The sequence below is a fragment of the Gavia stellata genome, chromosome 1 (genome assembly GCF_030936135.1).
Source record: "Gavia stellata isolate bGavSte3 chromosome 1, bGavSte3.hap2, whole genome shotgun sequence".
NCBI classification, from domain to species: Eukaryota; Metazoa; Chordata; class Aves; order Gaviiformes; family Gaviidae; genus Gavia; species Gavia stellata.
The window spans coordinates 70,679,895-70,704,794 of NC_082594.1; the positions used below are offsets into that span (position 1 = coordinate 70,679,895).

General features: G+C 41.2%; 1 protein-coding gene across 1 annotated transcript in view; it reads right to left on the reverse strand.

Annotated features, from left to right (window-relative positions):
• SLC9A2 (solute carrier family 9 member A2) overlaps positions 1-24,900 on the reverse strand; it is a 32,059-nt gene that overhangs the window by 3,443 nt on the left and 3,716 nt on the right. Inside the window, exons 2-10 of the mRNA XM_059821098.1 lie at positions 22,296-22,759; positions 16,533-16,783; positions 9,686-9,903; positions 8,124-8,326; positions 5,393-5,482; positions 4,090-4,160; positions 2,450-2,611; positions 1,764-1,860; positions 725-856 (exon numbers count right to left, since the gene is read on the reverse strand). Of these exons, the coding sequence (XP_059677081.1) occupies positions 725-856; positions 1,764-1,860; positions 2,450-2,611; positions 4,090-4,160; positions 5,393-5,482; positions 8,124-8,326; positions 9,686-9,903; positions 16,533-16,783; positions 22,296-22,759 (1,688 nt within the window). The remainder of the gene's footprint in view (positions 1-724; positions 857-1,763; positions 1,861-2,449; positions 2,612-4,089; positions 4,161-5,392; positions 5,483-8,123; positions 8,327-9,685; positions 9,904-16,532; positions 16,784-22,295; positions 22,760-24,900) is intronic.

A 24,900-nucleotide genomic window follows, 5' to 3' on the forward strand; every position in this document is an offset into this window, starting at 1 on the left:
GCTCAGGACCACTATGTTTCCCTCTGTGGTGGATTTATCCAAGGATAATTATTTTTGAAATTACAGCCTGTGCACTTTAAAAAGCTGTCAGACACCCTGTTTCTCTCCCTGCCCCAAAAATGTCTCAATCCTGCTGAGTCTCTTCATTATTCCACCTATTAAATCTTTTCTTTATATGACAAAGACCACATATGAAACTGTGGTTGAGAGGGAAAAAATTATTCAGGAACAGACTTATTATCACAATTAACACCACAGTAGCCCTGTAGCTCTACTAAAGAGCCCACAGCATTTTTCAAATGAAGAGCTCACTGACTGACTCGATTAAAAGTTCTCTTTCCCATATTTTGGAGCATACTCTAAGTAGTCTATCTTAAAGCCATTTTCGACCCGAATCATCCACGCTTCATCAAAATACTAATAGAGAATACTGACCATCCCTTAGAAGTACACTGTGTACAGAGCCTGTTCAGCTCCTCTGAGACAAAATTATGATAGCAGATCCCACTCCCGTACCACATTCTACAAGACCGAAGCTTTGCTGAAGGGGTCAACACAAATGAAGGGACCCGTGCGTGCAGCTCAAGGTGTAAGTGTGACATTATATGTGCAGTTGTCTTCCAAATTCAGGATTTATTTGTTTTGCATTTCAGAAGATTTTTTTCTGCATGACATTTAGCTACAAAGAAGTGCTTTCTATAAAACAACCAAAAAATGCAAGTACCGGTCTTTCTCTTGACAGGCTGTTTGTTTTCCTCAGGCTCTCTCTAAGGCTGTGCCGGCGACGGATCAAAATTTCTTTGGCTTGCTTTTCATTTGCATCTGCAGCCAGGCTATGTCGGTTATATGACATTGTCTGAAATATAAAAGCAGTGGTCATATTCTGAAAAGCATAATGTCAAATTTGTTGAACTACATGCACAGTGCAAAACAGGCTTTTTGCTTTAGTGTTTTAATAAGCATCATAAATCCTTGTGAACAAAATCATATTGCAGATGATTAAAAACAAGAACAGTAATTATGCCAGCATTTTTTTAGTCATCTGCTTCAGAAGCACCTGTTTGGCTTGGTTTGTTTTTTTTTTTTAACCTGCTGATATTTATAATGAAAGAGAAATTGGAAAAAGCTGGCTTAATACAGTGTTTACCCCCACATTGTACTAGCTCAGTCAATAGGTCAATAGAGGATGCACATTTGAAAGCAATGAGTCACCTAGGGGGAAGTGATTTTTACCTCCAGCAAGCTGAAGCTTGCTCCACTTTTGAATGTTTTCCAAGGGCTCAGGCATTCAAACTACTTAGCCACAGGAGGGTAAATGTGAAATGTCCTTTTGCTTTTATTTCACTATTTTTACAGCTCATCACCTCTGCTCTTAATACAAACAAATTCACAACTGGAGGCAAATGGGAAATCTAACACATATCACGAAGTGAACAAAATACTGATATAAGTGGGGCAATGTTGGGTTGAATTTGCACCTATGATCCTTTTTAAGTAATGTAAGTATTTGCAGATAGTAACAAAACAAAAACATTAATCTTTATTGATAGTATACGATCAAGTAAGGTATTTACATAAAGGAGTATGAATATGCTGCTGTACGTGTGGTAGGAAATGGATTCATAGGCAACAGAAGTAAGTAACAGCATTAATTATTATGTGTGGTACAGTAGATGCTGCACTAGCCCAAAGATAGGTAAGGAAGGTAATCAGTATATTCAAAGAGTAGTGGAATATTTAAGTATGCAAAACTTCATCCTTACTCGATGTCGTATTTGGTAGAGATTCTTTGTTAATATTTCTCGCATGTTTTCCATTTCAGTGGGAGAAAGTGGCTTTATTTTTCCTTCATGGTATTCACTGTGGCAGAACAAAAAAAGGAAAATAGAGGAAGGACAGAGAGAGGAAGAATGTTTTTATTTTTATGATTGGGAATTACATTTGAACAATTTCCTTTGTTAGCGTTGGAAACAACATTTCAAAACAATCGAGGAACAGGTAAAAATGTAACATGTCGGAATGAAACCTTGATCTCATTTGAGTCAGTGGTAAGGCTCAAAACTCAGTCTCCAAAACTCAGTAGAAATTACATTAAATTGTAAACTGGATTAAGGTACTTTTCAAACTGCCCCTCAGGCTTTCCCCATAGCTACATGCAGCAGCTGTGCATGCACTGGTTCAAGTCCAGCTCCACTCTACATGCCAAATCAATGTTCCCACTAGCAGCTGCCCTTGTAAAACTACACACTCCAGACAAGCACAGCTCACCAAGCACTTCGTGTGTGAGCTGCAAGCGAAACGCTCTTGCTTCGTATACGCTTACTGTTCGGGTGACATTTGGACACAAAGTGTCCTAAGACAAAGTGATTATCCTGCCTACAGACTGGGCTGTGAAATAAATTATGTGACCCAGCTGAAATGCTTGGCCACGCTGACATCACTTGCTTACCTGAGAGACACCGACGATGGGACCTTGCTTATCATTCCGCTCTCTGCCATCTCAATGGCATGTTTGATTTCCAGCTTCTTGTATAAAGAAACAATGCTGGATTTGGGCTGGTTCTCCCGGATTAGAAGTCTTCGCAGGTATTTATTGTCAAACTTTTTAAACCTGTATGTGAGGCAAACCAACCCAACCAGTTAATTTTTACTGTGCATAGTTAAGGAAAGCCAATATACTGTAGCTAACGCAATTGTGAAGGAGTTTATTCCCTGGGAATGTGTCTGTTCATATTAATAATCTACTGCTGAGTAACATAATAAAGGGTCAAGTTCATCTTTGCTTCAGATAGACAAACTTAACCTATGTTTTGGTTAATACGTTAATGGACAGACTCCCTAGCAGCAACTCTTAAATTTTAGGTATTCCATGTTATTAGACAATATTATTTTTAATTCTCCATTTTCATCGAGACAAAGAGAACATTAAATATTTACTGTAATAACAAATAAAAAGTCTAAATCTGCACTGGCTGCTTTTTCTTTGAAATTTTAGCCTGCTTTTGTAAAACTTTGGAAGTTCTCCCTTCCTCTAAAGCAACTGCAACCCTCTTGAATGCTTAATGAAAAAATATTGATTACAGCTGGGGTGATTTTGTTTGTCAGAAAATATTTTGCCCTCTGGGCATTCTGAAATTATTCTTGAATTTGGGTCGAAAATGTTTCTCAAGGTCATGAAGAAGTGGGACTCTCCTTTGCTTTGTAATCTGCTAATTAAGATCTCACACAGACTGGAGGCTGAGTAAAGGAAAGTTGTACCCATGTCATACATCTGTCAGGACAGTGTCCTCACTGTCATGCCCTCAAGTCATTTGGAGAAGGCTCTTCTCAGCCCTTCCTGCTCTTGCTATTCCTCTTTGTAGAAAACACTTAAATTCTTGTTGGAGCAGTGTCTAGGAGGTGGGTGAGCAATGCCCATGCTTTGGGTCTAAAGGATTTGGGTGTAAAAGAGTGTGCTTCTGAGAAAAGGGAGTTAGATCCAAACCAATGATGACAATGAGTCAGCAGCTAAACTGAAAACATGAATTATTCAGGTATTGCTGGTGGTAATCTTCTTAACTGACACTAAGTCTTAAATAATAGCATCAAGAACTGTGGAACTGCTTGCCATTAGGATCTCTCATGCACCTCATGCCAGCTAGTGCCTTGGTCTTTACAGAGTAATCCCAAAGCTTTCGTATGATGTTTCCCATCAAACAGCGAACTAACCCCTCACTTAACACCACAGAGATGTACAATTTGCAGGAGGAAAGCTGGATGGGATGAAAGGATGAGCAGACATACAGGAAATGGTCTGAAACAGTCAGAAACAGGGAGAGGACACGCAGCCTCAGAAGGTACAATCCTTTACCCTGGGATCAGAGGGCTGCCTTTCTTCCCAGCTGGAGATTTTGTTCTACTTGCTTGTGGTTTAGTAAAGAGACATTGTTTTGCTGCTTTCCCTTTGTAATCCACACGTTCTAAAAACAACCATCCACTTTAAAGAATAAAATGCTGGAAATGAAATCTGATGCCCAACAGCCTTCGTTTGTTGCTGCTGAGCCAGTTTAGCCTCTCCTGTAGAACAAAAGTTTTAAATTACGTTCTTACTTATCTCTCCAAAAGTTGTGACCCCAGTGGCCGCACACATCTTCAATTCCAGTCTTCACGTGGTCGAAGAACTAAAGGGGAAACGTTGGTTCATTACATAACTTACAGACATCTCTTGGCTTGCCCTTAGATATTAGTAGTTTCTAACTTACTTCAAAACAGAAAAGCCTAGTCAGAATTCAGGACGATGCTTCAGTTTAACTAAATGCAGTCTAACCAAACTTAGAGGCAGGCTCTGTTTTGTTCCCCTGGAGCTTCCTTAGCTCACAGCCCCAAAAGGACAGAAGTTAGTTGCTAATTTCCTTAACGTCAGTCTTGCTCAGCTCCTGCCTGAATTTGGAGGTATTTTTTTCCCATATTTTCATTTATTTTAAGTTTCCTAACCACTTAGGGCTATGCCTGGGACTTGTCCAGGGACTTCCCCAGGCCTTAGAGTGAACCAGGTCTGAATTTGCGGAGTGAGCAGCAGCTCCCCATGTCAGCACTGGCCCCTCAGGATGCACAGGGCAGAGCTGAAATACCCAGCAGCAGGTCCTGAGCTGAATCAGTTCAGAGTGAATCAGTTCAGCTAAGATCTCACTAGATCCCCAGAGGCAGCTCATTTGCTCTTAATTCAAGTACCATAGTAGGGGTCTCTCAAATTCAGGGGGAAATCCTGGTAGATATGTCCAAAGGATAAGCTCTAAAAGGACGGACTTTTAGATGCCTAGATAGACTTCTTTGCTGAATGTGGCCCTTATCATTCCTCACTTTTAGAATTTCAAAACACCTGCCACAGGTATGCTGAAAGGAGAAATACATTCAAGAATATGCATGGCTAAGAAACTGCAATAATTGGAGTCATACACATACCAAATACAAATCCATAAATAGGCTGATGATGTGAGAGTTAAGTAAGTTTAAGAGTGTGTTTAAGAGGAGTTCACATTTGTTTAATTAGACTAACTCAAATGCAGTGTAATGTAATTAAATTGCCAAAGCTTTCCTAATGTAGCCAAGTTCTAAAATAACACGTATCTCATACGTGAAACAAACTACAGAAAGTTAATTTACATCAAGAAGTGAACAACTAAGAAAGCGAAGATACCAAAATAATGACAGGTAATAATGCTAATTTTGATAATTGCCAAAGGTTAAATATAAGCTTTACAGTTATTGTGCTTATAACAGCTATCAAAAAGAGATCTAAAAGAGTGTGTGCGTCTCTCTGTAATACTGTATGCTGAATCCTTGTCTTACTGAAAGCCACTAGGAATTTCATCTATATGAGGGTTTCATCTATGACACTGAAGCTGCAACATACCCTGTTATAAATTTCTTCACTGACAGCAGGCTGCTTTTTATTTGACCTTTTGACATCAAGAAACTCCACCAGTGGGCGAATTGTTATTCCCTGTGAAGGAAAAAAAAAAAAAGGCAAATACTTCTGGGGTTTTTTCGATAACCATAAAGAATAAACAAAGCTTTTGGGTCTTTTCCATCTCTGTCAGAGTACTGAAAATGTCTGTGGATACCTTTTTAGCTCTGGATACCCTTTCACCTTCCTAACCCCAAAATCCAGCCTGACACAATAATTATAATAGTGAATTCACTCTTGTGATTAGCAGGTGTTGCACTTAGCTATGAAGTCCTTGTCAGCACACAGACTCCACCAATGCAACAGAAGGAAGGGGCTCTCTAGAGCTAAGAGGTTCAAGAGAGGCAACCTGACAAACCTCATCAGGAATACATCAATTACCCCATCCATAGTATTTTTAAACTTTTTTTCACTTCTGTTATGTATTAGAAAAACCCTCATTTGTTTTCTGAATTAATAAACAGATCCCCGTCATTCCAAAGCAAGCATATAAAGTCCTCTTTTTCAGTGATTACTTCTGAAACAGGTACTCAAAGATGTGTCAACAGTAGCACTAAAGCTGCTATTCAAGACCCGTGACGCTAAGAGTTTTTGTAAATATGCATCCTTGCCTGACTATTCTCAGAGAAAGAACAAAAAGTTTTGGCTATCCCAGAATGATATCATGGTTTTGAACAATTATTTGTGGAAGAATTGACATAATTTGTTTATTTGTATAGGCGCAGTGGCACAGGGGAGAGGAATGAATCTCTCATGGTGTTGAGAGCAGTCCCTACTGTCCCAGACAACCAGGTCACGCATTTCTTTTCGTAAATGAATTGAGCTTTATCTTAAAGGTAATTAGGTTTCTTTGCCCCATTGCTTATACTGGAACACTCATCCTGAACATCATTGTTCTGATAATTAGAAAGCTGCTTCTTAATTGCATCATGGTCACTTTGTACCACTTTGTTCTTGTGCCAACATTTGTCTTTTTAGTTTAAACAATGTTCCTCCTTCTCTGGTGTTCACTCCCTCGTATAAACAGTAATTACATTCCCTCTTCTCCTTCATTTTGCTAAGGCCAAAACATCTAGGTCTCCTTTCACACGACAGGCTTACCAGTCCCGTGATCACTCTAGAACATGACACTATTCTCTGGTGGAAATACCTGTCTCAGTACGTTTGAAGATCACATTTGCCTTTCTTCTGTCCCCACTGCATTGGTGGCTTAAACTCTACCCTGTGTCTTTTTCCCTTTCTATTTTTTTCCAAACAAGAGGTTCCCATTTCATAAGAGAAATCTCTAGTAAGAAAGTCCTAGCCAGAACACATTTGCACTTATTAGTGTTAAATTTAATTCTGTTTCTATCATATCGGCCCTCAGTTATTCTCTTCTTTCTACATGATACCCCATCTCACTGTCACCCTGAGAACACCTTCCAAAGCTTGTCATCAGGAAACATCAGCAACAAAAGACTTCTACATTTATGTGCTATGGTCAATAATGAGAATATTAAACAGAAACATCCCCAGGAACTGTCCCTGAGGAATTCCATTAATAACATCTCATCAGCCTATTATCTGACCAAGATGGTCGAACGCTGAAGCATGTGCCTAGAGAGGCTGGGGAATCTCCATCCATAGAGATACTCAGAACTCAACTTGACATGGCCCTGAGCAACATGACCTAGCTTTGAAGGTGGCCTTGCTTTGGGCACGGGGTTGGACTAGAGACCCCCAGAGGTCCTTTCTGACCCAAAGGACCATATCCTTCTATTTCCCTTTATAGGAGAAAATGTCAGCTCCTTCCTCATTCACTTCACAATCATCCTAATGTCAATCTAAACCTCAGTGTAATGAGTAGTTAAGCTAACAATCTCCTATGTAGTCCCCTCCCCCAAAGATTTTACAATAGTTCAGTTAGATGAGATTACTCTAGAAAATAAATTGACTTATCAAAGAATGACACCAGGTTTCCCTTGGGTAAACCATGTTGCATTTCATAACACATTCTGTTTACCTCCATATTTTAAATTATTCTATCGTTCAAAATCAGTTTTCACAGCTTACATGCTAAGGCCAACGAACTGACCTCCAGCTGTTCACGTGTTTATTTGAGGGTCCCAGCCTCCTCTACATCTTGCTGGTTTCAGTCACTTCCCTCTCTCCTGGTCACTCTTGACCAGGCCTCCATGGCCAGGTGGACACCAGAGACAAGTTCTTCCCATTTTTCCACACACCTGGTGCTTTTGGATGGATGTCCAGCTGGTTTGCAGCATTACTGCCTAACACCCAGGCTCAAACACCCCAGTTCACCTCTCAGTACCCTCAGTGTCTTCCAGCCCCTGCTCACTGTGCACCATACCCAACACCGAACTCCTCAGTAAATGCACAACTTGAAATATTCTAACAAGGAATTAGTGCTGGGGCTGTACCCAGATTATCTTTTATCTCTACTCCAACCTCACCAGGTCTTAAATGCTTAATACTACTTATATGTTAGCATAAGTACTTAATATCTGGCATACTTTTGCTACCTGTCTGCAGTCTGCACAGCTTCTTTTTTTTAAACTACGACCATGCAGAGTACCTTCAAGTATGTTCCTTCCAGTAAGTGAGGACATTTGTTTTTCTACCCACTGCTTATTTACAACCTGTCTGAGAAAGAAGAAGTCCAGAAGAGGAAAGGCATTACCTGAATGAAAACAGTAAAGAAAATCACCACAATAACAGCAGTGATGAACAACTTCTTCCTGGGAAACACAGCAGGAGGAAGCAGAAATACAAGTGAAAAACAAATAGCTCCTCGGAGGCCTCCATAGGCGATAATAAATTGGTCCTTAAAAGTGAGAGGAATTGTCCGGAACACATTAATGATCTGAGTCAGAACAAAAACACCTGAGGGAAAAAAAACAGAAATACAGGGAGGAGGGAAAAAAAGGGAAATCAAATTACACAGAAATCCCCCACAATGCTAATATTTGTTTCAAAACATTTTTATTTGTTTCTTACCTATATATTATTGAAGAAATGAAATTTACTTAGCAGCTTGAAAACACTATGGAAGAAAAATTTAAAATGCCTAAGGAGCATCATCTTAAACATATTTAGTGAGCTAACCACCTCAGGTCAGCTGGATTTAGGACCCAAAGCAGCTAATTGATCTCCACAAGACATCTATGTGCTAGACTCTGCACCTCTAGAACGGCAATAATTCTCTGTGTCGGTATAGACCAAGACTCCTAATTTATTTTTTTAATAGGATTTGAGGTGTTTTCGGACACTTTGGCTTGTCACCTCCATCAATCTGTGCTTTGAATCCTGCAAACCCCTATTCAGTCACTTAATTTTACTTGCACAGACAGGAAGGATGCAGGACTGGGGATGGAGGGAGAAGATGCCAGTGCATGCTGGTGTGCTGAAGGCAAAGGCTCCAGGGGTGTGGTAGACTGGAGTGAAGGTATAAAGGCAGGTGAAGGGAGCAAGCATGGGGGCCAGGAGCTGGGGGGCAGTCAGGCTGCTTGGCTGCTTTTCAGCATAAAGTATTAATTTTGGGGTTGCAGGTGCAGGAGGGAAAACAGTCCAGATTTCTGCACTGGAGAGAGACTTGGGAGCTGGAAGTAGGGGTGCAGAGGCAGCTCAGAGCATGAGCTGCTTTTACACACGGAGGGATCGAATCATTGTAGATGAAACTGGGGCGAGGGGCAGGTTTAAGACCTATAAGCCTGAGCTGCACTTAGGTCTCAAGGTAAAAGAAAAAGAGCTAGTACTGCAAACTTAGGAGGGATCAAGCAGTTTCTTACAGGAATTTTTACTTCACAATATACACCTGAACAACACTTCAACTACAGTGTTTCCTGTTTTGATGCTATTTATGCCAATAACTGGGAAAATCCCAAAGCTAGTAAACGTAAATAAAAAAAAACCCCACAACCTGTTTAAAATTGTTGTACAACTGCTAATTCTTTTAAGCAAAATTTGCTTATTTGTAAATAAATATTTACCCAAATACATGTACTCTGATTAACAAGCAGGCTGCCTCTGACTTCAGATGGGCAGGATCAGGACCAAACTGATTTTTGTTTTCCGTTTTGGGGGAAGGTAGAAACTGACCCTGCAATCTAGGACACGTTACAAATAAGATGACCATTCTACAAGATGATGGGACTCTGTCTAAATTTTGGCATTTTCTACTTGAGAAGAGGTAAAAAGTTTCACTTGCAAAGAATATTGATGTGTAATCTGAGACTTGCTTACCCAGTGCCCTCCAGATTAAACAGAAAAGGAGGGTGAAACTAACAAAGGCCCAGTTCCACTCATGGTTCTTCCCAACTGTAGACACTCCCATGAAGATGAAGATTAAGGTCTCACTGACACTGCTCAGCATCTTCATGAAATACTTTATTGTCGTATAGGACTTTTGAGAAACATTTTCCTCCACGTATTTATTCATGGTCATGGCACAAGCTGTAATCCTGAAAGGCAAACATTATCCTGTATTTCATTGGCTTGACTTTTTTTTACTCTCTCTCATGTCTAGAGAATATTATTCACTTTTCCATAGTCCTATTTAAAATACAAAGCGTAACTTACTGCATAACCAATCTCAAATTTATAGACTTGGTGAACCTACAGTTTTGGGCATGAGATTTTTTTTCCGTAGTTTTCTGAGAAGACATCAGTATATGGAGAGTTTTGTCACATACTAAATCCCCATGATCTGTGCAGGCGTCACTCAAACTCTGTGTTTTGAAAGAGACAGAGCTGAGGAGAGCCAGGGAGAGCCCTGGAAAACAGGGATTGCTGCTTCTATTGCTGCTGTGGGACATCGGACAAGATGGCAACTGCATGTCCTGGGGCAGGGCTTCCCTCCCTTCCCCCCAGCAGCTGTCCCACCAAACCATTCCCCTCCTCAATGGCAGTGACAGTAGCCAGCTCCTCTTTCCAGGCAAAGTAAGCAGCAAGGCTACAGACAAGTTGTCATCCTCCACCACTTTAGGCCACTGCTTGCTTTGCCTGTGCATAGGGTTGAATAGGAGAAAAACACCACCAGAATTCACGCTGGTGTTATTGCACATTTAAAGCACCTACAAACGAATGAAATGGGCATCTCGGCTGACACATGAGAGAACAGACAGGGCTTACTGTAAGTATGCCTACATGTCTGTGCCTGTGTTAGTAAACAGAGTTCCTTAATCAGCAGGAAGAGCAAAGAATGACATTACTGGCTGTACATCACTTGCTCAGTACGGTTGCCCATGGTGCAGGGATGGCTGAGGACCACTCAGCTACAAAGTTTACAGGTTTAAGAATAGTTAGCAGAGCTGGCTGGAGGATAACCTCAAGGTGGTGACTCAGAGTAGGGAAGCACAGTCTGAATTGCCTAATAATTATCAGGGTGGGCAACTAAAGCAAGACGCGTTGTGAAAGAGCTGTCACTCCTGGTTCTATTATCTAGGGCAAAAACATGTCTTCTCTGACTTCCCAGTTAAAAACATTATACATACCCATGTATGGGTTCTCAGTCAAACCATGTACACTAAACCTAAACAAAGAGAGGGATGTGTATTTATGTTGTCTTTTTGAATACAGCCCATGAGGACTCGTCCTACGGTTATTTATCCCAGTTCCACCAGGTTTTCAGTTTATAATTATTTGCCAACATGGGGGATGTTTCTTCCTACTGAAACCTCCGCACTTCTCTCTCTCATGGAGGAGGATGGTAGGTTTGCCAGCTTATCTATGGAAAAAGCTGAAGGACACTCTCCCACATCTCATGGAGATCCCACTGCAGAAAGTCTTCTGCTGAGCATGTCCTGCCTCCAAGCCAAGAGCCCCACCTCTGAACAACTCAAAAGTCCCTGAATGTGAGTGTAAATGGAAACGCAAACTGAGGGAGAGCTCAGAAAAAGCTCACTGACATTATGAACACAGGTCTAGGTCCTTTCTTCTAAAAGAAGGGATTAAAAAAAATTTGCAAAGCAGAAAGAGGAATCACAGAAGCAGCAGTAACTTCAAAAGGACCTTCGCATAGTAAACTTCCTTAGCATTTTGCAAGAGGGTGTCCACAGCAGCAGCTCAGGCTGTAGTCACTGGCAGACTCTGAACGTGTTTCTCCTAATTAATTAGTTTTGTCCAGAAGTTTCCTTCTCTTATGTGGAGCCAGCATGGCCTGCTTTGGAGGACAATGGCCAAGATCTGAAACATAGTTGTAGATCTCTGACCCCATCAACACATCCACGTCCCCAAAGTGACTGGGCAGCATTACTTCTGAGGGACAAATCCAGGAGGACACATGGACACTGGGAGAGGACACAGTGTATTTCGTTGACCTCTGTCAAGCGGCAAGGCCCCTGCAGGCACATCAGGGTGAATATAACACAGGGAAGAGGGTCTGATGTGGGGACAGATGCTGTCCGATGGGGCAGGTAGTGGCTTACAAATACAGGTGGAGAGGGTTTGCCAGCAGAACAGTGCACCTAACCTAACCTAATGCATTGACCCTGCATTTTCATCCACCTACACGTGGTGGTAGAGAGACAGATCTAGTCAGCACAAAATAAAATGGCCATTGCCATGCAAAAACTAGCTCCAACCCTAAGCAAACTCCAAGACTAAGAAGAAGGAAAGCTTGACTAAAACTATCCCAGACCCCCATCTGCATTTAGTACTGACATAATGGTCAGCTCGCTCCTCATTGTCAGCTGACTTCACCATTCTTGAACAGAAGGATCCTCTGTGGCCCAAGAGTAGCATACTGTCTGGGAAGCAGAGTTCATCATGGTTATGTGGGATCCACCGTGGAAGAAACCATGCAGATTTCATAAGCATGCAAGCTTCCTCCCTGCAACACTCAGTCATTTAGGTAATGTTTCTAGTTTGAGCGTGTGGTTGGGACAACAGAGGTCCTGCATTTTTGCCAATACTGACAGACTGCCGATGCTCTTCACAGCTCTCCTCCTTGTGCTGATCTTACAGTTGCCCAGATCGGGGACTTGTCATAGATCCCACCACAGATCCCATAAGCATATGTGCCTCCATATCTCGGGAAGAAAGTGGGAGAGGACCTGGGCCATGCATGGATTTTGTCCTGACAAGGAGTGATGACTTGGCCAGGACAGACACCCAAGCCCGGAAGCTGTCAAACATTCCCAGGTTCTTCAGTTTCACCATAGCCCTGGTGACCAACCTCAAAAGTATGTGTGAAGAAGGCTGCACTGACAGACCTACAAATATCTCAGGTTATGTCACGGGTCGTGACAGCTCTCCTGTGCGTGCACAGCTTATCTGTACAAGTGTAACAAGTCCGACACATCCCAGCTACTTCCAGCCGATTGCACACACAGCGGAGCTGGCAAGTGCAGAGGCAGCAAATGCAATATAGCAAGAACGCAGTGGGCAGGCTGCAAAACAGCCATTTCCAGACCCGTGGTCATTTCAGAGTCTCAAAGCTGCAGCTTACTGCCCAAAGCATTAGGGCTATCAGGTCTGTATCAAAGACACAATAAAACACTCAGTACTATTTATTACCGTCTTAAAATAAATAGTTTTCATGATTACAGTCATTTACGAAAGCCCTGCAGCTTGGGGAGTGGGGAAGCATGCTCTGGACACTGTTTTTGGATCCTGAGGTAATGGAGACACTGTAAATAGATGTCACCAGATTAATCAGGGTCTTTGCAAACTGTAACTTAAAACAGCTACCATGCTTAACCACAAGAATTTAAAGGGACGACACTCATATATATATAACATTATTTTCAGTCACATTTTGCATTCACTCAATTAGTGTCAACTAATCAATGAGTTGGTTCACCAGTATAACAAATAGCGCTGTACATTATTTGTTACTCTTCAGGTAAGTAATATTCCACAGGTAATCACTGCTCACTTTATGAATCTGGTATCTCTTCAGAGTACTTACCTACATTAGAAAAAAAAACTGTTGAAGTCTCTTTAATTTGAAAATGATATGGCAACATAGTGTTAGAATTTAATATAAAATCAATTTATTTAAATATGCAAGTTTTTATCTACATTATTATAATACATTCTTCCCAAACTAAATTTTTACTGTCATCATAATCTAAGCAAAAGCTTAAGTGTGTTTTATTTTACATTTCTTATCCACACATATTAATTCTGGCTTCCACTTCTGTGACCTGAGGTAGTTGCCTTGGTCAAGAAGGGGAGGGAAAAAACAGTTAATTGCAATTAACCTGCAACCTTCTGTGCTTCTGAAGAATAAAAGTCCTCCTGTACAAACAGTACAGTTTCTGTCATGACGGCAATAAACTAGGCCACTGAGTTCAATCCTCAAGTTTCCTTGACCTACTAAATTTACAGTAGTTTCAACGTTTGTCCCTTTCGGCCTCCTAACTCACTGTTGCAAAAAAAAACCCCATATATTAATAGTGTTGCTGTTTCACAGCCTTTATGAGAAATTAGTAAGCAGAAAATGCAGCATTATAATTAGAAATGGAAGCAAGCAAATAAAGTTCAGATTCACATCTGTACGTTTTACAGCCGTGCTCCTGATTCAAGCCCGGCTCTAATTACAGTAGAAGCTCTTTCCTCTCCTTCTGGAGAGAACTTTCTCACTGCAGCTCACAGGGACATGGTTCAGCCCCTTCACTATTTCAGCCAGGTAACCCAGTGCAGGGGTTATACACGGATGCTTCAAGAATTGTTTGTCCCCAGAACAAGTACACAGACTTTTCAGAAGAGGGACAAGCACCTTTCATTCCCCTCTATTCCTCTGCCAGTGAATTCCCACTTGCACAGAAATGAGGCACTCTGTGTATATATTTATGTGATAACGCTGTATGTTCTTGCTCATGTCCTCCACCAAAAGTGTGGTACAGCATGTAACCACAAGGTCTTACTGAGTATCTTTACGAACCTGGTTATGAAGGAAGTGGGAATCAACAGTGTAACAGACTCACATGGATATGGGTGAAAAATGGGGGTCAGGCAATTATCCCCTATAGGCTGAACTATAAATGGCCACAGAATCACATAATGAAAAAACAACCCAGGTTGTAAGGGACACTCCAAGGTCATTTGGTCCAACTCCATGCCCAAAGGAGGGCTGACTTTGAAGTCAGACCCAGGCACTCACGCCATGAGTCATTCGCTGCAGAAAATGACAGGGAACTCAATACCAATGCATGTTGCACCGTGACGCAGAGCAAAATACTGTCTGCAGTTCAAAGCCTAACAAAATGTGAAAAGAAAGGGGTAGATTTACTCCAAGGGGATGTGGAGATTACAGGAGCTCCAAGGCCCTCAGCAGCACTGCTGGGAGGGGGCACGCTTTATGTCTCATGACAGCTGAGACACCACAGGGCTGCAGAGAGCCCCTCCTGCTCCCCCTGGGTGGTACTGATGTACCCAGCTCCCTCAGCTGTTACAAAATACCTTTAGCATCAAAACACAGACAGGGCATTTTAAAGATCACTTATTTTCTGGTGCGCTGTGGGAGGGAAAAAATACTTTGCGTTTCCTCTACTCTTTTGCACCTGCTCAGGGGCAAAAGGAGAGCAACAGGCTATTAGTGCCGTGCAAAGCACTGGTGTGCTGGTTGCAGGCACTGGCATGTGGTGGGTCCACTGACCCACTAGCAGACCCGCCGTGCCCCTCCCATTGCATCCTCGATGCAGCATGTCCAAATCAGTATTTTCATGCATACTGTTACAATTTTTTCCATGTACAGTTTAGCCACACGTTTTTGGTTTAGAAGCCCTTTAAATATTTGATCATAGGATGTCAAGGACATTTGACTTAAGAAGTGGAGGAAACTAGAAACCACACAAATGCTATGAATAGACGCTAGGGAAAGAGATGGCACATTTATGAACTCGGTCAAAGTGGATGCATATGTTACTTTATTTAGGCTCATATCAGAGAAAGAAACCCATGCAATCTTTAGCTCTTTACTTATATTAAAGTACTAACCCCTCCTGTTTCATGGCACATTTCTAGTTTTATACTACTGAAATCATCAGTTGCAAGTTTCCATGTAAATTGCTTCCCAGCCCCAGAAAACCTTATACTGGCATGAGTATGATACCAAACCTATCTTTACTTTCCTAAAAGATAATAATCAGATGAGGTATTAGCAAGTATTAGTGATACTCAGAAGTAACATCTGAGCTTTCATAAACAGCTATGCTCCTAATGCCTGAATGACTCATATTTGCCACTAGAACAATACAAAGTCATCAAAGAAGGTTGGCCTTTAAAAATATTACTTGGAACCAGAGCAAACCATTTAAGTATACCAAATGCCATAAAGTCTCTTTCTAAAGTTGAGGTTGTTACAGTATAAACAGCATCAAGCGAGAGGCTATGCTCTCTTTACTGAAGCCCAGGAGTGAAAAACCAGGAGTGAAAATATTTTTATCTGTTGGAAGTGGGAAGAATAATATTATTTTATACATAATATAAGCATTATAACACACAGGCACACGTATCAAGATACTAAACTAAAGGGTTATATCACCATAGGACTAGATTCTGCAAATTTTACATTCACCCAATCCTTACTGTGCTCGTAATCCAACAGGAGTTTGCCTTAATGATATATATACATTGTCTTCATTGAATGGTACTTAGTGGCTGCTCACATGACAAAGTGAACACGTAGTTTCACAATAGACTGGCATTGGAAGTGGAGCCAGTTCATGAAGTTCCCAGCTACCACTCCCTCCCGGTCACCGCTGCCCTCACATCACTGTGGGACACCCCTCAGCCATGCCCTTGTTGTAGGGTCACATGAGGACACAGGTCACCAAACCGATCTTGGTTAAAAATAACCCCACCGAAAATACAAGGGATTATTTTTAACTTGGAACATTTCAAAGATATGGTTTATGGTGTGATGCCATGAACAGTTTTAGTGACACAGCTGGTGTGGTGGCAAGCTGAGAGAATGGGATGGAAGGAAGCAGGAGGGGAGAGGCCGGAAATCCTCAAGCCAGCATCGCTGCCATGCGTGGTAGAACGATGCCATATGGCAAAGTTTGCAAAATCTGGTCCTCTCTGCAATTTCCTTCGGCATTCTTACTTGGGTGCTATTATTACTGAAGTTTGGGGTACTTACGCCATGATGCCCGAGAGATGAAACATTTCAGCTGTTATGTATGACAAGTAACTGTACAGGAAGACAAAGAGTGGCTCAATCACTCGGATTTTATGGGTGAAACGGGTGGTAAAGGCTGCTACAAATCCCAAAAGGATTCCAATCAATACTCCACCGATCCCCACTATAAAGAAGTTAGCAATCCCAGCGAATATGTCAATAACCTTAATTGTGCGCATCTGGCAGAAAGACTTGAACAAATTGTACAGGACCTATGAGAAAAAGAAAGCACATTATGTTTCTGAACTCTTCTTAATTTCCCTTCATGTCATTATGTTCCTCTGCTTCAATGTTGAACTTTGAATTTCTCTATCTACCTCGAACTCACTTTTGAGAGATGCTGTTGTTTACCTCTGGCATATTACTTGTCAACCATAAATATCAGGGAGATATACAAAGAAGGGTAAATACCATTATTCCCATTTTTGCAAATGGGACAGGTTTCTTAACCCATGCCATTCTGCAGGCCAGGAGCATAGATCTATCTGATCTTTCTTTAAATTCATTTATTTGCAAAGCTGCTAATTTTTCCACAAATGGCCATTTCAGATTTTCCCCAGAATCAAAGAAATAAAAAAGGAGAAGGAAAAAATACAGTTTCATAATCAGTGAAAAATCAGGTTATTTTCAAATGTGTTTGATCTACATAAGACACGGAGAGCTGCAGTACTGAATTAGACCATAGATCCACCCAGCACGGGGTGAGGAGGGAGAGAGGATGGACAGTGACCACCCCAAGGAGTACAAGAAACATGGCATCCATGGAGTGCTCTTTCTCTGATATATTAACCATTAAGAATCCAATGGTTTAAAGACATCTCAAACTTCAGATAATTTCTAGAGATTTGGATTTAATTCCTATTAAAAGACCTGTTACCATGTATTTGCTCAGTTTAATTTTCAAAGAGGTTATAACCATCCTCCAAAACAAACTGGGTCAGTGGGATTATCACATTTTCTTAGCCAGAGTGCCTTTTTGTTTTACACAGCAGAGAGAACGATGTAAACTTCACATTTCTCTAATATCCAGCATTTTAGTTACTACAAAACAGACAACAATGGAATTAGTTACTCTTAAAGAAACCTTAAAGGGTCTCCTCATTTGCAGACTACTTGGGAGATTTAAGCATTGCCTGGTGCTGCATATATGCTCCCAACCATGGGATACTGTGATGACTACATAGTCCCCTTGTACAGATCTAAGCTTGGTCATAGACACCTACTCATCACAAAAAGGACCTAAGCCAGAAGTGGAAAATGGGTTCACAGGCTAAGCCACCTTGGTCATAACAAACACCCAACTAGTCATCTTGGACAGTTTGCAGGAGTTAAACCTCTGCTTTCTTTCTGGACTTCTTAGTAAACCAAACAGGTTTCTCTATCAGAAATGCTATTTGAGAGAACAATGCTTCATCAGTACTTGCATTGTGCCAACAACGTAGGTGTTTGAATAGCGACTGGGAGGGATTTGTCATGTTCGCAGTCTTGTTCTCCCTCACATGACAGAAAGTAAGTTGTACAGCTCTTCTTGGCCAACATCTGATAGCTCTTACAAAGATAAAAGTTCTCACTACAGACTAATGCAAAGACATGGCCTATTATGGGTCCTTGGGGCTAAGTAAAAGGAAAGAACCAAAAAAGAGAAGAAAAGAAAAAATATATTCCAGAGCAAGCATGAAAAAAGAAGGTTAAATCAAACCTAGCATGGTCACCAGTAATTTCCAATTTTCATTACAAAGTGACAAACAGAGCAAGAGCAGGAGCATGAACTATTTATTTGATAAGAATTATGCCCTCGGGATGAGTCCACCTGGGAGAAGCATCCTCTTTCACCTGGACAAACCCTTTCATCTTGTTACTCTGAGGCAGATTCCCATCTTTTTTGTCCTGTTCCTTGTTACTATGTCCTGTGCAGGACAGGAAAGTAATGTCATAGGCTCCACTGGTTTTCAACCTGTTTTGATTTGCAGACCTTATGGATTTGCATGAAGAGAAGTATATCAGAATTAAGCCTATTGACAATAGATGTGCCTTTGTTGGTCACTTTACAAGGACCTCCCAGTCCACAGACTCCCAGGAGTCTCCATGAATCACAGACTGAACAAAAAATACAGTCGGTTTGTGTTGTTCGCAAGGAGAGGATTTTCCCTGAATCACTTGTTGAGACTTGGGACTACCCCAGAGTTGTATTATTCTTCAAGACACCTACAGAATTTGACCTGGCACAATACTCCCTTGGTGTGTGCTAGGGAAGATGATTATTTTCTTTAACTGGAGCTTTAAATAGCCTTTTTTATATTCTAAAAAATAACTATATACAAGGCAAGTCTCCAAAGTAAGGCCAGTGAGAGCTGCTTGTAAAGAAGCATATAATTTTTGATCTACTTAAGCAATAGCCTTTCCATAACATCACCTCATCCTCACAGCAACATATTCACCCTGCAAACAGAATGAAGCCCATTGCTTCCACATACAGACATCCCCATAAATCTCAGGTCTATTGCCGTAAGTTATTTGGAAGAAGAAAAGCAATGTTCTCCTTTGTACCTCGGATCAAAACCAGACCGCCGTGGTAGAAGCAGCAGCTAGGACTATGGAATGTCATGAACATGATTTTAATCTTGTTCCTATTGTTCTTTATTTACACTGCTGTAAATGAGATCAAAATCAGGTTCACTCCCCTTTTACTCTACAGCAGTTCAGTTTTACAGCTCTCTCTAAGCTTTCAGGCAAGTTAAACAACATCAACTCTGGTCACATTTTGTAATGTGTTTGGTATGAGAACAGGGCTTTTTTTCAAGTTCAAGATTTGCATTTACTCAATATCCTTCAGCTGAACTCGCTGAAGGCTACACCAAGGAATAACAGTCACCAATCACTTTTTAATCTTGTCTCAGAGTATCTCTGCTCTTCCTAGACACTAATTGCTTATTTTCATCAGTTCTCAGTTATTAGTTTTTAATTCTGAAATTACTTTAAAGCACTCTAAAATAATGTTTTCAGTAGAGGTGGAATACAGAGCACTGCTGTAATGTTTTCTAACATGGGAATAATATTATTGTAATGTCACTGGCTCCTTCTTTGTGATTTTAAGCCCAGAATTGGAATTTGAACTGCTAACACTCAACTTCCAACTGTGATCTTGCAATTTAATATCACTGTGCTAGTTATCACTGATGCAGTCTTTCAGTAAAGGACCAACTCTGAACAAGAAGTCAACTGGCAAACATTGTCCTCAGCCAAATTCAAGCTCCAAAATTCCACCAGTGGGGGAAAAGGATCATCCAAATGCATGGGCATATCGCAAAAACTATTGGACATGAAAGACCATCTGAGAAACGCAGCAGAGCTGAGATTCCTGAGAAAGTACACCTTGCTTTATATCTAAAACGGTGTGGTAGCACATTTTCTGAAAAGGGAAAGCATAATGACATTGCTATCCTAGTAAAAGCTTTTATTAGGAGCAGCCAGGCAGTGCAAGTGGCATAGCAGGAAGAAGGGCTTAAAGTATTTAGAAAGCATGTTTACTAAAGCCACGCCGTTCTGCACTGCCCATCTGTGTAGCCCCTGGGTTTTTTGATACTGCAGTGGCCATAGGAATTAGGCAGCTTCTGCGGATGGCCAGCCTGCCTTCAGCTCCCCTCCTGCTTCATCCCTGCATCCCACCAGAGGCACCTGCCAGGGTAGGTGGGACTCAAGGGCTCCAGCAGACGAAAGCTGGAAGGGGTTGAGCCCTGCCTGCTAGCTGGTTTTATCAGCTCTCCCGGTAACACTACAAGGGCAGAGGAAGAGAGAGTATTTACAAAACACCGTGTTCTTTGAGTGTCTTCTAGCTGTGTAACTCCGGCAGCACCACAGTGAGGACTGGTCCAGCAGCACCGCTATGGGCAAGGGAGGCGAGGTCCTCTAAGGGCACCCCACAGGGGATCTGTGTGGTGGCCTGGGTCACATTTTAAGTAGAATCACATGATTTCAGGTGTGCAAAATCATAACAAGGAACCATTAGCAGACCAATGCTTAGCATGTGGAAAGTACTTGATCTCCTGCCAAGCGATAGCTGGGAAGTAAGACCAAACGTACTCTGAATTCCTTTCACTCCCTCATGAATATATGTCTGGCCAGGGCATATGCTGGGCTGGCCCTACAGAATCCCCAGAGTATCTCCCCCTGTGTTAGGGCATCTGGGCAGGCATGCCATGAGAAAGGACTACCTCCAAATAAGGCAATAATGACGCCTACAGGAAGCCATGCATCACAGTTATTAAATTGCCCGGCCAGCACCAAGAAAAATGGTGTTTTGGAGTAATCTGCCATTGGGCAATAGCATGCACGAATACTTCCATCATCAGGATGCAGTGTTTTCCTAGCAAATCTTGCTGAATTAACCGTTGCTCCAGTGGAAAGGTGATTGATTTTGTGATTGGAAAAAGTGATTTTGGTTGGAAAAATCCACCAAAACAAAAACTTTACATTAACATAAAAGCAGACCTTTTTCCCTCAGAAGAACTTGCATGAAAAGAATTCCACTGGATGAGTGGCCTTTAAGAGTGAATAGAGACAGACACAGCCATGGCTGAACTGCTAAGCCTTTTGAAACTCAGTATTTACACTTATTTTCAGGACTGGCTTAAGTAACAGTTTAGTAATGGCAGGCAGTTTCAGCTGTAAGCTAATGAGAAAGCTAGGCTTTAAGGCAAGCGCAGAAGAGAGGATGCAATTCAGCTGGCTGGACAGCAACAGATTCAGGTAAAGCATGAAGCGAAGTGGAAAAAAAACCAGTACTCCCACGGACACACAAGAAATTATGAGTACCAAGGCTCAAATTAAATTATGAGATATACATGTGTTAAGCAGGCAAGGCAAAGTCCTAGAAAAGGGAAAAAACAAAGGACAATTCTGCATAGAATGGGACAGCAATAAGAAGCCAGTGACAGAAACAGGGAAGGTGCGGACCCAATTCATGAATCTTTCTGATCCTTCTGGCATATGAAAAAGTGGACCTTCATGGCTCACAAAACAGAAAGCATGCCAGGACATAGTTGGCATGGGCAGGATTTCAGTTAAGGCATGGATAAATGAGAGTAATGTCCCAGACATGGTGTCATCAGGTACAAACAAGGGGCACTGGGGGTATTAATGGAATTTGCAGATTGCTGTCCTCAGGCCTGCACCACAAACCCAGTTCAGCTAGTTAATGATTAGAAATTACTGCCTCCAGATGGCTGTCCTATCTCATCTGTAGCCTGGGAGAAATTTATTGGTGGTCTCGGTGCAGTTCCAGCTGGACAGGCACATGCAAAAGGCCAGCATCAACTGGGTCCTGTGCCTGTGGTAGCACAATGATTTGCCCATTCTCTCTGTGAACATGCTGGGACACCCCACACTGGTGCTTTTCCCTCTCCCGTCCAACAACATTTCTGAAGATGAGCACCTCCAGTTTCAGATTACAGAAGTAAAAAAATTCAAAGATGCAGAAACGAAAGAGATCAGGTAGTAAAATACCTAGAGCAAATATGCTATCATTACACATTACTCTGGTGTAGCAAGACTACCGTAGTTTCTAAATCTAAAGTTTAGAGAGTTACATAAACGCATTAGCACTTGTTGACTTCCATCTTTTAGCAAATTCTAATAACCAGATACAAAGAGACGAGTGGCATGCAAACAATAATTTATCATTTTTATCAACTAATCATTTATCAAATATGTCATTTATCAACTTACCACAGTTATAGCATCATTCAGCAAAGACTCTCCAAACACCAGGATGTAAAGCTGCTCATTGACATGAATATTTTCAAAAACAGCTAACACCGCCACAGGATCCACAGCTGAAATGAGGCTGCCAAAGAGCAAATTCTGCAGCAATGTGATATCAGTCAAACCAAACGCACTGATCTGGCAAATTCCATAAAGTGAAATTCCAATGCCAATGGCATTCCAGAGCGTGCCCACCACGGCATACCAGAATATGGTACCAAAGTTCTCGAAGAAAAGACGAGTTGGCATAAAATATCCAGCATCGAGTACAATGGGTGGCAAAAGATACAAGAAAAAAACATCACTGTTCATTACAGGTGGGGACTTCTCCTCTGCTCCAAAAATAATCCCACCAAGAAGCAATCCAACCAGAATAAGGAGGCAGCTTTCAGGTACTATTGAGGGCAACTTGTGATAGAGATGAAAGCCTTCAAAGGAAATTCAAACACAAGAAAGTGACGTGGTTATTTGTACAGAATCCAAAAGATTATTCTGGGTTCTGTTATCTTAGTTTCTGCAGTAAACAAACAGCAATTGCATGGCAATTTCATTTTCATTGCAAAGACTGAACTGGACCACCACAACAGGCAAATTTGTCAGCTAGGGTACTTAATCCAGTTAATTTGGTGGAGAGTCAATTTAATAGCGAGACGTTCCAGTTAATAGCTAGGCTGGCTGAAGCAACTGTGTGCAAGGGTTCTGTCTGTGAAAGTGTGGAGTTTTTGTAAAGTGGAATCCTCCAGAAACACAATCTAAACACTTTTCTAGGGCAAATTACATCTAGATAGAGAAGAAGATCACACTAACCACCCCTTTGTCCAGGTACAGCTTCACAAAGGAGTTTAAGGAGTACATTAATTTCATTTTTAGATGTTTTTTAGAGTCTCAAAGCTAGGGAGGGGAACTAGCACATGTGACCTGCACCCAGTCACCCATGGTCACTTCCCCAGTCACCATGAGGAAGCATTTACAGACACATTATTCTTTTAACTTTAGCGAAGCCTCCACATTAATTTCACGATAACCATCATATTTTCCATAAAGTGACAGTAAGTTTTAGCCTGTATTATTACGCTGGTTCTTCTGTATTATATGAATTGTGGTAGTGTCAGGAGTCTGTTGTAAAAACCTGTGCAAAGTACTGAAAAAATGAATAAAAAATTTTCTCAATAAGGAATTAATGGTTCAATGTTCCTTAGCCTACTGAAACTCTCCAAGACATGCAGTTTTGATTTAAAGATTCCCATTACTTTTAGAAGTTGACTGTTTTAAGGATGATTTTGGTAATGAATGGGAAAAGTTTTGAAGGAACTTACTCTGCCCAATCTAATGGTATGATCAACCTTAGGCACCAAGGTCACATTCCAGGTCCTGGTGATGCCAATCTTTTCCAGGCTCCTCCTTATCTATATTTGGCCCACATAATTATATAGAAAACTATCCACACCCACAAGATCCCACAATTCCTGCCTAACTAAAAAGCATTTAAATTATTTTAAATGAGAGCTGCTCAGAAACACTGGGTGTGGTAATAACGGGCGTCTATTTCAGTAAAACTATTTCAGTAAAAATCAGACCTGTAGTCGAAACAGTTAAACTAGTGCAAACTTAGTATAGTTCACATCCAGTTTCCCAATTTCTGTACCCTGTGGCACCTATTTTGTTAATTCTCTTTTCGTCACAGATTTTTTCCAGTTAAAAGAAAGGCTGAGTTCATAATGAGGAAAAAAAAACTGATTAAGAAGGACTAAGGGGAGAGTTGTTTTCATCTACCAATTTTTTACTTATGTATTCTATAACTATTAAAGCTATTTTTAAAAGTAAGCAGCTCAAGCTGCATTTTTTTTTCTTTCTGGATGAATACAGATTGCTTTTTAGTATTTAGAAACACAGTGTATGTGGCTTGTTAGAAGGACTGCCAAATTCACTGTCATTACTTGAAACCGGAATCACCAATATCCTATATTGGCAGAACAGGTAATGACCCTGGAAACACAAGAACTTGTGGTTGGAGGCTTGACTCTTCACCTTTCAGCCACTGCCACATAAACATTTTATGGTTTGTCTTAGTTTCTGTGGTGGCAGGATGCCAAAATTTCCGATACAGTGATTGAAGTTTCCCCTGAGTAAGTAGGTTTTGCTAAAAGAAAAGTTTTTAAAAGCCCTTCAAAAGTATCCTAAATCATTTTCTCAGTAAAAATGGAAGAGGAAGGAATTTTTGTAAATGCAGCTTTTAATGAAAACAAAAACATCCCAACCGGTTGTAATGCAATGGCAATGAAATGTCTATTGTGAATATAAAATAAAAATCTTTTCTTCTTTACAAGTCCCTCTTTGGAAAATTCATACCTCTCAGAGCTTTTGGGACACCACCTCATCCTTAAAGGTAATGGAAAAGCTCCCACTAATTATGCTTTTTATCCAAGTGAACAGCATCAAAACCCCTAAAAGACTGCCTGCCTCCATGAAAGGCGTTCAAAGGTGATTAGGGACAGGCTGTGGGTCCCCATTTAAGGGCAGAGAGCTAGGATTTAGGATCCAGTGCACATTGAATCAGGTGCAGGTGACC